This window comes from Chroicocephalus ridibundus, chromosome 13 (genome assembly GCF_963924245.1).
Source record: "Chroicocephalus ridibundus chromosome 13, bChrRid1.1, whole genome shotgun sequence".
Taxonomy (NCBI): domain Eukaryota; kingdom Metazoa; phylum Chordata; class Aves; order Charadriiformes; family Laridae; genus Chroicocephalus; species Chroicocephalus ridibundus.
This window is the reverse complement of record NC_086296.1, coordinates 4,282,437-4,297,368: the sequence shown is the minus strand read 5'-3', so window position 1 is coordinate 4,297,368 and position 14,932 is coordinate 4,282,437. Positions and strand designations below refer to the sequence as shown.

Genomic DNA, 14,932 nt, shown 5'->3' with positions numbered 1-14,932 from the left:
TTACCTACTATGTAAATAAATTGGGGTTGGACCCAAAAAGTGAAGCTGTTAGAAAACAGGGTGTAAAAGTTAGAGAGTTGCTTTCAATGCTGCCAAAGATCTGTTTTATTTTCTATAGAACGGTGGGACCCTAGTGAATAATTCACTTGCACATCTAGAAGACTATAGACAGATTCATGCAAAGTCCTGCTCATCTGGTTCACGAGAGATGCTCCACTGTGTTGAAGAAGCTTATTTTTGTGTGTATCTATCTTAGCTGGGCAGGAGTTGGCATGACGAACAGAAGGGAAATGTGCAAAAAGTCAAGGCACGGAAGTGAGCACTGATTTTTTGATGCTACTTTACAATTTTTCACTCCTTGCAGTTGACTATTAGTATGGTACCCGTTCTTATTTTTACAGTGAATTAAAAGTCAGAGATTGAAAAATATTCACTTTTGCTTTACTGTTAATTTGTAATAGCATATTACTGAAATACTTAGAGAAGTAAAATATCCTTTGACCTCAAAGGAGCTGTACCAGATCTCTGAGCTGTTACATATAATTTGCTGCACTTCTAGAGCTATTTCCATAAGGACAAAGTCTGTACTAAAGACTTACCACGTTTAAAGAATCCATTTACAGTCCATACAAACCTGAAAAATAAATAGCTATCTTCACGGAAGTGTCTGTCCCTGACTGATCTGCCCAGGCTCCTCCAGCACTACAGCTAACTTTGCTGCTGGCAAGACAGTTCACAGCAGACAGCCCGATATCGGGTCTGGCTGACACTGCTAAAACATAAGGAGGTCTCGTTAGGACGCTGCCTGTTCTCCTTCGACGGAGGGATTCATCAGAGCAGGGTGGACGTGGACCCCTCTGTGTCCGGCGGGCTGGCGGGGAGCGTGCTGGCGTAGAACTTCTTCTGGGAGCGCAGGAGAGGAGTCTGAGTGTCAACGTCCCGGCAGGCGTTGCGTTTGAGGGAGAGGAAGACGTGCTGTGTCCAGCCGTACACGATGCAGTTCAGAAGCCCCTGGGAAGCTGCTGTCAGAGCCTGGGAGAGACCAGAGGGGAGATCAGGGCTCTCCTGCCAGCCAGCACGGCACGGCACTCCGCGGCTCCCTGCCAGGCTGTCAGACCCGTCGTGTTATGCCAAGCCTCCCACTTCCAGCATGATTTTATCTATGTGCATCCCCATGTGATACAGGAATCTCGCGGTTATTTTAATAATCTTTGCTAAATGCTGCCTCAGGCACGGCAAGGAGCCGGACAAGTGTTGGGGAGGAATTGCATTTGGAGACTTTCATAGAAAGGGAAAAAACCTGACTCCTGGGGATCCTTTCTAGTCCCGTTTTCTACAGTTTCCATGATGCTGTGATTTTGGTTGCCGAGACCTTTCCAAGCCTGTGAAAAACATAAACCAGCTAACAAAGATCTCTGCCAACCAAAAGCATAAACCCATCAGACTTATGATCTTTGTGGCTGCAAACATGCTTTGTCTAGCAGAGATCAGAAACAGGCAAACGCTCGTTTTCCTCTTCAAGCAGAGAAGGCAAGACATAGATCACAGAGAAAGATATTTACCTGTAGAATTAGAAGAGCCATGTAGATTTTGCTGTTGGTTGAAACAGTCAGCTTCAGTATTCCAAGGAGGACAGCTGTGAAAAGGGATGGACAAGAGGGTACTGCTTTAAGCCCGCTTCTTCCGAGTTTCATTGCCGGGCACTACGTCCTAGGGGAGTATTGTGAGAGTAACTCAGCTCTCTGCTAACCTGGGGCCCAGCAGCAGAAGAATGCGACGGGGTAAAAAACCACACGTTGTTCTACCATCTTAATCATGGCCCACTGCTGATCCCCCAGGAATCCCGTGGAGTTTACAAACCTTTTGTACAAGCCTCGGGCTTGACTGAGTATAACCTGAAAAAGAAGAAGCATCCATCATTGTTTGTACTTTGTGCACATGCTCTGAGCTGGCTTCATCTAGGACAGAGTACCCCATTTCAATCTATCTAACCTTCTCTCGCCACAGCGTGCTCCCTGGGGGAGAGCAGTTGCTTTGCACGGGACCTTTTCTGAACTGAAGGCTCTGAATTGTTTTGGGCTCTCGTTGACTCATGCAGTAGGTGATCTCTGCAGCCACACTCTGAGCCTCCCCTACCTGCTAAATCCTTTTTGGGATGGGTTGACAGAACACAGGACTCCAGATGGATTTATATGGAGGCACCATGGTATCTTCTCTCCCTGACCGCCCCTTCCAAAAGTGAAGCAGCACCACACAGTTCTTCCCCTGACATTTCCTGGCCTCTGGTAGCACCCAAGCAAACTCGTAAAGACGAAAAGAGGAAAATTTTCTCACTCCGATCATCCGAGTGCAACGACTACCGCGCAAGGACTGAGTTCCTTACCAGAATGGCTATGAAGCTGATCAGAAAGGAAATGAGGAAGACCCCAATGCCATAGAAATGCATCGCACGGCAGACAGAGCCGCTCAGGGTTTGTGGCTCGTTGCTGGGCACGGCTATTTCTGTGTGCATCAAGAGACACCTGGGGGGAGAAAGGGAACAGCCTGAGCTCCTGCCATCATTCATAGGCAGGGGGGCTGTTTCAGAGATGCGTGAAGCTTACCCGTGCTTCTGGCTGAAGTTCTGGTAGCAATTACTGCTGTTGCCCAGGTGAAACACAGGCACCATGAGAAGGAAAGGGATCAGGCTAAGAGGAGAAAGGACAACAGCAGTTATTAGTTACTGCGTTGCACTGCGCCCATCCCCAACTAAACACTACTTGGTTTTTCTCCTGTCACTATAGAGGACTTAAAAATTGCTTTTATCGACACTGCTCTGGAAGAGCATTTTACCAGCTTTACTGACTTCTGCACTTTCATTCACGCAGGCAATATATTGGTAAAGGGAGTGCTTTCTAGAAAACTACACATAGTTAATATAGTTGTAACTAACTTGGTTAGAGAAAGGCCCTTACATCTGAGGCATAGAATCATAGAATGGTTCGGGTTAGAAGGGACCTTAAAGCCCACTCAGTGGCACCCCCTGCCCTGGGCAGGGACACCTCCCACCAGCCCAGGTTGCTCCAAGCCCCGTCCAACCTGGCCTTGAACCCCTCCAGGGATGGGGCAGCCACAGCTTCTCTGGGCAACCTGGGCCAGGGGCTCACCACCCTCAGAGTGAAAAATTTCTTCCTAATATCTAATCTAAATCTCCCCTCTTTCACTTTAAAACCGTCACCCCTCAAGGATCTTGCTCTGAGTTTGTTCGGTCACTCTGCTGTCCCTGATGAGCACCCTGGCAAACGCAGGTTTTAGTAAAAGTCACTTCAGAATAAGTAGGAAGCAGAGATCAGCACGCTACTGTTTACCAAAACCACATAATTCTGCCAGAGAGAATTAAATCTTACCTGGACGAGATCGTTGCTATTCGGCCAATGCAACTGGCATAATCTCCAACCTGCAAAGTCCAAAGAGCTTAATTAAACGATGGTTTCCATACAGCCACTGTTCACAGGAACCAGGTCTCAGGGAGCACTTCAGCAGCTGAGGGTTCTTCAAATGCTGATTAATCCCCAGACCAAATACAAAAGTTTGCTTCCACTTTGCCCTGAATCAACACCCACAAATTCAGTCTGTGCTGATTTGCAGCAGAACCAAACAATGCTTCCACCTGCGAATTGGCTTGTTCTCCTTCAGGACTAGAGGATTTCAGACGAGAACGTGGAACTGGACAAGGAGCAGACTCTTGATGAGCTCCCTGGTGTAACTTACTCATTTTTTGTACTGTTCCTCCACTTAACCTGGCCCTGTTCCTCAGAAACGTCATGTTCTGATGAAGAAACCAGTGTACTTTGGCAGCTGGAATCCACACACCAGCTACGACAACACAACATGGGCACAGCTGTAGTGGTGGGGAGCTTACGGTAGGTGCTGTGTTTTGAATGGGGGTCTGGCAAGAAGAAAACCAGTCCTACGCGTGGATCCAAACCCTATGGACAAGAGCAATTGAAATATAGAGTGATCTGCCCAGCCTGCTGCTCCCGAACCAACACACGGAATAACTGGGATACAAGGTTTGCTGTGCATGGAAAGTTTCTGGGAAAGAGAAAGGCTACATAAGGAAATGGGGCTGATGGGTTCAATGGGAAGAGCTGCATAAGGAATCTGTCGTCTCGCAGCAATACAGGAGCAACACGTCGCTTACAGCGATGACGGTGCCTCGCTGTTTAGCCAGGTGTGAGGAATGAAACAACTGCAAGGAGAGATTTTGGTCATGCGGTAACGTGAAGTGTTTGTTTAGCCTCCAACGTAGAGAGTATTTTTCTGAGTACTATGTCCTTGTTCCTCGGTTCCCAGCGATTATACCGGTTCCCCAAAGGGCTTTTGTAAAGGCCAGCGATGATGAAGTGAGGACTGGCCACCGTTCCCAGAGCCAACTGGTCTTTTTATCACTAGCTCACTTCCGTCACACCTCCTATCTCAAATTCCTAAAATACTTTACTGACGCTCTCAAACACTGTATGACACCTGAGGAGGGCAGAAATTGTCAGTACTCGGTTCCAGGCTGTCCAGGCACCCTCTGCTTTCCTGTCCCTCTGCCGTGCAGTGGCAGAAGGCAGTGACAGCACCAAACCGCTCAGCTGGTGCCAACTGCTCTTCTTCTAACTGTAGAAGAACTTCACCCATACCCAGTCCTGAGCTTTCTTTGCTGGGATGGACACTGCCATTGGCCTTTGTCTGCTTTAGTCTTGCAAACCTAATCTCCCACTGAGACGCTACAGCAGACCCAGCAGTAACTCTGCTGACCTCAGCGGGCAAGATACATCAATTCACACAGCCGTGGGGCAGAAGGGCCTTCAAATCCCTTGTGGTGAGATACACTGTTACGTGTGCACCTCCTAAACCCCACCACAACCCCACAGTTAGACCTTGGTACCCAACAGTTGCTGCACTTCAGTCTTACTCACCTGGGGGGGCATCCTGAAAAGGTTCTGGTTGTATTTCATCTTTAGGTCCATGTACAGATGCCAGGTGTAGTTGACAGTGTATAGAAAAGAGGCCACGTAGAATACCTGAGGAATACAAACAGATAGTGTTTCAGTCCTACAATAATAGCTCCTGTAGCGCTGATGAACTCAAAGCCCGCGGGCCAGGGGCAGGATGCTAAACGGCCTAGCGGACTGCCAGAGGTGAGGTCCCTGCACAGCCCCTGTGCTCACGTCTACTGGGTTGCAGTGGGACACCAACTGGGAGGAGCCAGGTAGAGGAGGGGTTCCCACCTTAGACCACACAAAGGTACCTTCACTTTGGCCTCAAACAGGGGCCAGGAGAATGAATGACAGCAAGACTGCCTTAAAAATACACATCTTTATGACTCAGCTCATTTTTTTGGCCCAAATCGTGGCAACAAAGGGTTCAAAGGCACTTGATCCTTCTCTGTGCTACATCCATTAGGAAACACAACACAGATGTGGCATTTAGATTTGCTTCTCGCATAACAAGCTCACTACACAGTGAATTGACGGAAACAGAAAACAATAGTATATTTAAAGAGAAAAGTGAGGGCAGAAAATATCTGCACTAAGCCTGAGTTAACTTCCCAAGAGCCCTTTTCTCTCCATCGGAAAAAGGAGAAAAGAAAAGATACAGAACACTGCTTCACAGCCCTCGATTCCAACTTGAGGTGATACCAAATATGTAAAATCTCCTGTAAAAAAACCACAAATCTTTCTTGCGTTTGTTTCTGAATCCATGGTTGCTCCAGGCAGTCAAGTATAAACAGTGCTGCCTAATCACACTATATATATGCGTGTGCTGGGTTTGTTTCAGGAAACACATGCTTCAGTGGCAAAAGCAAAGAGGAAGGGCTGGACAAGTGATTTTTTTCCTGTGGATTTGCTATCCTTTGCCAAAGAGGCAAGGAGCACAGGTTTGCCACCCTCGTATCATCTAAGTCCAGGAAAGTAGGCACTAAACAAGCTCGGTCTTCTTCACTGAGGTTGCAAACACTCTCGGCTGATTCTGAAGAGGCTGGAGTCCAAAGGGCTGCTACATTGCAGCAGGAACATTACAGTGACTTTCCAGCTCATTAGACGAGGTTTAATGAGGGTTTGTTGCCCTTCAGTTCCTTCCAGGGAAGGTCATCAAAACAGTCCACAAAGATCGTTCTCTTGCACTTCAAAACGCCTTAGAGAGGCTCACAAAATGTCAGCACTGCCTTCTTTTTTGGAAGAGGGAACCAAAAGCCATTTGTGAAGTTGCCAGCAGAAAGCGAAGGGAGTTCTGCTCTCCTGAGTCCCAGCTTCGGCGCCCTGGACAGCCCTGCAGCGCTCACCACGAGGAGATAAAGCAGGGGCTGGGATACACGAGAGCCCCTCATTGTAACACTTCTGCGGCTCCCCATTGTGCTCACCAGCGTGAGCGGAGCCTGCCAGGACTTTATTAGGCCACTGGAACTGAACTGGAAGAATGTGGAGGAATTGTGCAATTATAACCACAATCTCTATTCTGGACTTTATTATTATAATGCAAAGGCAAGGCAGGGAGGCGGAGAGAACAACGTCAAGGGACAGCAGAAAGGAGCAGTATTTACACTTAATATCAACCAGGAGTCTGGGGCTGAAACAGGGAAAGCCCAAGAAACAGAGCAATCTCCTCCTTTATGACATGGTATGGGTGCTAGAGGAGTCCCATCTGCTGTAACGTCAGCCCTTGGTGATAAAGTGACGGTAAACAGGCTGAATAAGTCAAAATATTGTCCTGCTCCTAAGGCAATACCTTGAGACAACCACATCACACGGACTGTGGCGTGAGTCTCTCCAAGGGCTGCCATCTGCAAACACCACTGCTGAGTGGTCTTCGGCCTGTCCCCACCCTCGTCATTCAGTGCATTTTACATCTTCTAGGTGTTTGCGTGCAAAGAAGCCGTGTGTGTTTATGAGACACCCAGGAATGCAACCCTTGTGAGACTTCTCCGCTCAGTGAGGGCAGAATGGGGCCAGGAGACATTTACTCCTTTCGGTCGGTTACAGATCACTTATGCTCTGCAGAAGCTGCTGGCTAAACCTGTTACGGCTCCTACTTACGCACAAGGTGTGCCCACCACGCAAGAGCATTGCTGGGGTGTTTAGTAAGGAGGTGTCCTGCACCGTGTGACGTGCACCGTGCGGGCACGGTTGCTATGGCAAGTGCTCCGTTTGTTTTAATTTCTTCCCGAGCAAACAGCAGTGACAGCTCTTGCCAGACGCAAGCCGGCTCTGCCGCCCTGGCAGTCCTCCGGAGGTGGTCTGCTGGCGGCATGCAGGAGAGAAGACCTATGCCGAGGTCGGGATGTGGCAGGCACCCTGCCCACCCCACCACAGCACCCTGACTGTCCCCCGTGGGGCGCAGGCAATGACAAGTCCTGCAAGGGCTCACCCAAGGCCAGCTCTGCCCACCCACGCTGCCTTCCCCAGTGTGGATGTAAAGCTCCCGCCTTGCCCCCATCCTTTGCTGGTGTCCCTGAGAAGCGTGGCCACGGGCTGGAAAAGCAAGGGCAAAAAAAGAGCCAGGAATGCATGGGAGCATAGCATGCTCCCAGTGCCTCTGCTGGGACATGATGGCGTACTGTCTACATCCAACCTATATCCTCTAGCAGTGCAGCCTCTCTTCTCCAGGCCATAAAAACATCACACCAGCATTAAGAAATGCTCCCCGGGCAAAGCTGCAAGGGAAACAACTCAGAAATGCCTTCGGTCCCGCGTGCTCCTTCCACCTTCTGGCTCTGAAAAGCCTCTCCCAAGCTCTTCTCATTTTCCCCTGTGCCATCATCTAAAAAACATCTTTGATATTGTTCTGTGTCATTCCCAAGTGGCCAAGTTGCCCCCCCCCCCTGCACTGTTTCCTCTCTCGACATGAACATATTGCGGTGCTTCCACGGCGGCACAGGGGAGCTAGAGAAACCAGAGATAAGCCAGGAGTGGAACAGCTGCTCTCGCCATCATGAGTATTACGGTTTTATCCACAAGAACAGCTGTTGAAACAACCCTGGGCGCCCATGCCCAGACACACAACAGCGCGAACACTTCCATACCGCACACGCAGCTACTTCTCTGCCCTCTCCGAGGTTCGTGGAGAAGCTCTCCAGATCCACATGCTGCCGCTCAGCGAGGACAGGTCCCATCTGTGGGTACCACCACGCTCCCAGGCAGCTGCCTGAGCCCACACAACACACATCATGGCTCCCGACAGCCACATTTTTGTGGGTCCTTCAAAAGGAACCTGTTAAGCCCAGCGATCACCACTTGTGAACCACCGCTCTGGCCCAAGCTTGGCCGTATCCCACAGAGTTTTTTGAGAGCAGTGATTTGCGAAGCCTAACGCTGAAATGGGAACTCAGTGAGACAAAAGCAAACTGTCAGGAAAACGGCATTTCACTCACTCCACTCCAATTAGTCTCCGGCACATGGAATCAGCTGGAAAGCTGCCGAATCGCTGGGGCACGGGGCTGAGCTTGTGCTGATGGATCCCCTGAGCATCCTTGGGATTGTTTGAGAGAGGATAGGGCCAGGTCAGCAAAACCAGGGCTGTTTATATGAGTCATGTTGTGAGTCTGAGCTCAAGCGAATCGCAGAATGTGTCTGTTCCTGCCCAGGATGGAGGAAACATGAAGAGGAATAGAAAAGCAGCCATGTGAGAGGCAGAGAGACCATCCTCGGCACGGGTCCAACAGGAAATAGATTAAGACCCATCTACTCACTTTACACAAGCAACCCAAACGCAGCAACCACAAAATCCCATGCTCTCTTTGCCTTCCTCATTGCCTCTCACAAACCAGAAGTACCTCAAACCAAGCACCGTTATCTCCAGTTTACACACAAGGTGACGAGATCTGATAAGTCAAGTTCACACGGGGAGTCGCTGCCAAAGCCTGTCTAGAAACAGCCCCCCGCCGCCACGCACTGATTACTAGCGAGGCTAATTAGGGAATGGGTGCAAAGTAACAGCATGAATGGGGATGTCAAGGCTACTCACTTGTCCCGTCGCTTGCAGGTTGTAGCAGATGAGATCCTGCTTGGAGGTTGGTGTGCTATAGAGAAGCGCCCCAGCGAGCCAGCACATGCCCAGCAATAGGTCAGAGAGGCTCAGGTAGAAAAGAGGACGAACCTGGGAAAAGTGAAATCGGTCAGCAGGTCTGAGCGATGGTCACAACACTCCCATGACCACCTACAGCAGCAGCTTTACCCCCTCGACTAGATATGCCTTGGTCCTCCAGCTCTTCTGGCAGGGCAGCTCTCCTCGCATGCAAAATCCACGCTGACTCTTGCTCTCAGGAGCTGTTTCAATGCCAATACCCAGCTTTAACTGCCCTTTCTCCCACTAGCAATGCCCCAGGATCCAAGAGCAGCATCAAATCTTACAGAAAATATCTCAAAGGTCCAGAATGTCACAATTTTGCGGAACGGGGCAGGTTGACAGGAAGAAGCGATGTTATTTCTTAAATCAACTGATAGAGAAATCAGACTTTTGATAAACACGAAACCTTCTGCAGGTCTGAAATCACTTGAAACAGACATTTTTCCTATGTGTTTCATGTCGTCTCAGTTGGTGACTAAGGCTGAATCTATTTTACATGCTGGATTAATTTTCACTGTGAGAGCCACTCTGCCGCACTCTGCATCTTGCTGGAACAGAGTCGCATCTCCTCTAATGGCAGTTTCCAGCCTGTTTCCAGTTTGCATGCGCTGGCCAAAAGGACTGTAAACAATGTAGGAAAACATTTGTGCAAAATTCTGGCCAACATTTTTGTTGTTAGTGGGAAAGCAGACACTCTGGAAAAGCAGCCTAATTATCTGGATTCTTAATTGTAGTCTTTGGTACCTAATTTTCAGCATCCTGGAGAGAAAATGATGGCTTTTTTTTTCCCCCCCTACAGAAGATAATAATGCTAAACGCAGCATGGAAATATATCAAGAGGCCTTGATTTTAAGAAGATTTTTTTCATGGAACTGAGTTTTTGGTGAGATTTGCTTCCATATTGTCCTTTAAGTAGAAGTTTGCCACCCGTCGTGTTATGTGATACTTGTCTTGTTCCCGTGAGCAACGAGGAAGAGCTAAGTAAGACCGATAAGCAGTAAGGTAGATCTGATCGAACCAGATGTGTCCTTATGGCACAGTTTGAGGGAGATCTGCCTGGTGTCTTCCTGGTCCCCGCACTGCCATGCAGCAGCGTGGCAGGTCCTCTGCCTTCTGCAGGGTTCATCTCCTCAAACAGCCTTGCCTCCCCACTTACATATTTGTACCATCCAACCCAGCAACACGGCAAATCAAACTGCTACTGCTAACTACATATCTGAAGCTAGTTTGTACATCGTTGCATTTACAAATGCCTTTTTTTAACCATGTTTTTCCTTGCTGGTGCAGAATTGGAGCCCCAGCAGGCAGTCACAGGCAGGAGAGGCTGGGGATATCATCCAGTTTGCGAGCACAGCAGGTTAAAAACGAAGCAGCTCCCAAATAAGCAAAGCAGCAACTTTTGCAATCGAGCAGGTGACCCCTTTCTCTAGCAACAAGTGTCCTTGGAGCAAGGCACCGCTGTTTGGTTGAGGAGTTATTTTGGCACAGACCTAAATAAAGAAGGAGGTGACATAGCGGCAAGGGAAAGGCAGCATGGCTCTTACTTGCAAAACAAAAAAGAAAAAAACAAATGGTATTTATAAAATAGAGGAAGGGAATGTAAAGACGTAATGATTCAGATGAGCTGCCATGCCAGAGCATACATGTTGATTTAGCTCTGTCTGGCCATTGCCCAGGGACATCTGCCTGCACAGAACACGTTGACATGACAGAGGAAATTCTCTGTTGCTTGCCATCATCTCTTCTGAATGATTTAGCTCAGGCTGAAGAGTTTTATTGACCCCATAGAGACAGAAAACAAGCTTCAAGAATGCAATATTTGATTTCCTAGGCTGGGGGCAGGAGGGGAAGTGTTTGTAACATTGTTCTCCTCCCAGCCCCCGGAGCCGTTTATTTTCAAACATTTCACTCTGGAGCCTCATGACTCAGGGAATAAGCTGTTTGTGGCAAGCTTTGATATAGATCTCTTCCAGCCCCTTTGTTTACAAATTTCCACTTAAGGCCAGAAATATGGGGACAAGGCGATGGGGAAGTTACTGAAGATTTTGCTGCTTTTGAAACACCAGCAACAGATCTCTCCTGGCAGCAGAACAAGAGCCTGGAAGCCCGATGCACATGAGTTGCTCCAGCTGGTATCCATCCCTCCTATCCGGATTTGCAGTAATAATCTGAGCAGAAACATCTGGACTGCCTCGAGCAGGAAAGGTCCATCTGTGACCTGGAGCCACGCGTGTGGTTCACAAGCAGCTAGAGGACGGCTCCCACGCCACAGCCACATCATATGACTAATAGCACAAGGGCTCCTGAGTAACGCAGGCTGCTAGCCATGGAAGTAAATGGGACGAAGCTGCTGAGTCACACCGGGACATCTCCCAAACCCAGCTCCATATCATACCAGAGTGGAGGACCCCAGGAGAGAAACCTGTCTGGAGCTCTCCAGGTGCAGGAGATGTGGTAGAGGGAGACTTTGATATGCCCCTTGTGCAGCACAAGCTTGGGAAGGGTTTCCACCCCAGCACTAAGGTGAAGTCCCAGCCTTCATTCTTCCCTGGGATGCACGGAGATCTCAGCAGCTCATTATCAATGTGCTGGGCTGAGCATTTCCAGGAGGCTGGCTGCAGCAGCAAGACTGCCCTGCATGCTCTAAGCAGTGCAAATTTGCCCTGCAAACCTGGACGGATGTTCTCCTCCCCACCCTGCCTCATCCAACGAAGTGTCAGTCGTTAGCTTGACTGCATGCCTTCCTTCTCTGAGGATAACTCACTGAATTCCCTGGAAGTCTTGTTCTCTGGGCTGTGGATCAAACCCTCGATGTACAGAGAACATTGAAGATGAAGGAAGTACAACTACAGCATTGTTACCACATGGCTACTACTGTCCTACTGCTCTTAGCAGTAACCTGTTATCTGCATGGTCCACAGACTGGGCTGCCAGACATCTGCAAATCCTGGACAACAAACCCCACAGATCAGCTCTGTGCAACTGCCCCCGGTAAGTCCTGGACAGACAGAGGGACTTCGTGTGGACAGCAAAAGCCTGGCAGGCTTGGGATGGAGGTCTACGGTTACTGCGCAGGTGCCAGCCACCCGCTCAGCACGTCTGGTACCTCCCAGACACGTGGGGTTCCCTGCACACATGACCTGCACGTGTGATGCTCTCGGGATGTGCCGGGCACTGCATCCATCTCAGACCTGCAGTGCATGTGTTGACGGTCCCACCGTGAGGGAAGTTTGCATCCTGCGAACTGCACCTGATTCAGCATTAGAAATGTTCATGGCTCCTGCCACGTCCAGTGTGAATCCTCCAAAGCCCCACTACGGAGCCAAGCTCAACAAACAGCTTTTCAGCCTGCCGCCTTTTTGTCTGAACTTTGCAGCATCTTTGAGTTGTATCGGCTTTAGTAGTGCACCTGCCTGGAAAAACTACTCAGAGATACCCAGAGATGGACACTCATAAATGCATTTCCAACAGGGGCATCTCCAATTTGCACTTCAGCAGCTTTGTACACAGCTCCTCAGCCCTCCAGGCGTTTTCCCCTACAGAGGGGGACACACTAACAAATCCGCATTCCCAGGAATGACTGGAAGACAGAAAGCACGGGGCCAAGGAACCTGCTTCTCCCTGCCTGGCTGGCAGGTCAAGGTTAGTCATATCACGGATGAAAGGCCAAACACTTGGCAAGCCCTTTGCCTCCCTCCCAGCTGTTAAATGAGGTTTAAACACAAAAACCTGAGACCTGCAGTTGCTCCCAGCAGGGTGCCTGACCCACCCGGGTCCGTGCAACCCACCTGCAAGGAACTGACACCCCGATTTAGGGAGGGAAAAGGATGCCCCGTCCTTACCTCGGGGGACCGCACTGCATTTTGAAAGATGGCATAGGCAATAATTGAGCTGGAACCTATAACACTGAGAAAACAAAGCACAGGTTGGAACTGGGGCACATGTGCCTCGCCGTTTGTCTTTTTCCGGAGAAAATTGTCGTCGCAACAGTAACTCCGTCCCGGGGACGCGGGTTTAGCAGCGCGTTGTACCTGAGCATGGCCATGGTGAACTGTATCCACTGGAGAGCCGAGTAGACCTGGGGAGAAGGAGGGGTGCCCACTCAGCACGACACGCCGGGGAGCGCCCCGCAGACCGGGGAGCCGCCGACCGGGGGGTGCCGGGGGCCGGACCCAGCCCGCAGCCCCCGCAGAGGAGCGGGCAGGGCTGCCGGTGCCGCAGGGCACGGAGCGGGGCTGGCCGGGAGGGGACGGTGGCGAAGGGGCGCTCACGGAGGGGACGGGCAGGGTCCCCGGAGAAGGGACAGCCGCTGCCCCCGGGGGTCCCGGTGCCGGCGGGGCTCGCTCACCTCCTGCCAGCCCCCGTCCAGCCGGGCCGCCTCCGCCGGGAGGGCCATGGGGACCCTCCGCCGCCGCCGCAACGCTCCCGGGGCTGCGGGCACCGCCCGCGCTCCGCCCCGGAGCCACCCCACGCCCGGCCCGCCCCGGGCCCGGCCCCCGCCGTCGGGGCCGGCGACGGGCAGCGCTTGGTCTCAGAGAGGGGCTGAAGAGGGCCGGAGCCCCGGGGGAACAGCGGGACCGGGGATCCGCGCCTCCGCCGCCGTTCATCCCCACCGGGATGCAGAGCCCGACCCGGCCCTGGTGGGGGGGCTCACCGGGGTGGAGCAAACACACGGGGGTCCTGCATCCCCGGTCGCCCCTCCAGGGGCCGACCCGAGGCGACCCTGCTTAGCTTCCCCCGCACGGTAAGTTGGCATGGGACTCCCCATCGCACCGCCCCTCAGCGGCGTCACGAGCGGGCGGGGGCGGCGGAGCTGCTTGAAGGGGCGCGCGGACGCCTCTGAGGGGGCGCGCGAGGCCCGCGGCGGCTCCTCTCTCCTCAGGAGCCCAGCGAGGAGCGTCCTCACGCAGGTGAACTTCTAACGAGCTTATAGATGGCCCAGCCGAAGCCCACCCTGCTTGGGGTCCTTCTTCCTCCCCTCCTAAGGGGCGAGAGGGAGCCAGGCCCGGGGGACACCCTCCCACCACTTCATGTAAACCCCTCATCTCCGGGGCGTCCCTTTCGCTTCTAGGTGGCATCATCGGCCTTTGCCTTCCCCTCCAACTGAAAAATCGGCAGCAGTTTCTCTACAAAGCAATTTAAGAAGCAGCTATTAACTGGAACCATTTTTTTTATTATAGCATTATTAATACATTTTATCTTGCAGCAATATCTGCTCTGCCTACCCACCCCAGGATTCAAAAGGCAGCAAAGCTCCCACAGAAATCAGTTTTGCTTAGCTTAGTGTAGCCTTAAGGTAAAACACACAGGTGTTAAATCTTCTCAATGCTCTATAACCCTGATGAGGAGTACAGCGTCTTCCAGTGGCCATCTGAACTCCACACAGCGTGAACAGCACATGCAGTATCAAGTTTTAAGGACTGACTTGATCTATGGGCCAGGTGTCTCCATTAAAGTTGTACAGAGGGGGCTTCTAAGGACACAAATACTGCTTCCTGTTACAAGACCTCATTTTCAAATATTTAAAACTACCAAATGCTGAGGAAGCTTTAGTTTGACGGTGTCAATCGCTTCTGAAGATGAGGCTGGAGAAGATATTTTGTTTGTGTTAACTATGGCTTGAGACTTTCATATGTCCTTACTGGTCTCACCCCCCCTTATTTTGAACCTGGGAAATGAAGCTTGGATGGGAACGACAGGCAAAACGCACAGCCATTGCATGTGCTCTTCAGCTGTAAGAAAACTCACACAAATTTACCTCTGAAAAAAGACGTTTTTGCACAAACTGGCGAGTCTAAGTGTAATAGCACCTCAAGGAGACTCTGCCCTTGCTCAGAGC

At 50.8% G+C, this 14,932-nt stretch overlaps 1 protein-coding gene across 3 annotated transcripts; it reads right to left on the bottom strand.

Annotated features, from left to right (window-relative positions):
* Positions 1 to 212: 212 nt before the first annotated feature.
* TMEM116 (transmembrane protein 116) lies at positions 213 to 13,866 on the bottom strand. Of its 3 annotated transcripts, XM_063351488.1 has the most exons (11): positions 13,442 to 13,592; positions 13,125 to 13,171; positions 12,936 to 12,999; positions 8,992 to 9,123; positions 4,947 to 5,051; positions 3,387 to 3,436; positions 2,604 to 2,687; positions 2,384 to 2,522; positions 1,751 to 1,895; positions 1,563 to 1,636; positions 313 to 1,032 (listed from the first exon to the last, which is right to left on the bottom strand). In XM_063351488.1, exons 1-11 carry the CDS (start codon positions 13,487 to 13,489, stop codon positions 832 to 834), a joined length of 1,089 nt encoding a protein of 362 aa, XP_063207558.1. In that variant the 5' UTR covers positions 13,490 to 13,592; the 3' UTR covers positions 313 to 831. The 3 variants fall into 3 exon arrangements, with proteins under 3 accessions (XP_063207555.1, XP_063207558.1, XP_063207557.1); XM_063351485.1 differs by lacking the exon at positions 12,936 to 12,999 and having other exon boundaries at positions 213 to 1,032; positions 13,442 to 13,859; XM_063351487.1 differs by lacking the exons at positions 313 to 1,032; positions 12,936 to 12,999 and adding an exon at positions 1,046 to 1,382 and having other exon boundaries at positions 13,442 to 13,866.
* Between the last annotated feature and the right edge of the window lie 1,066 nt (positions 13,867 to 14,932).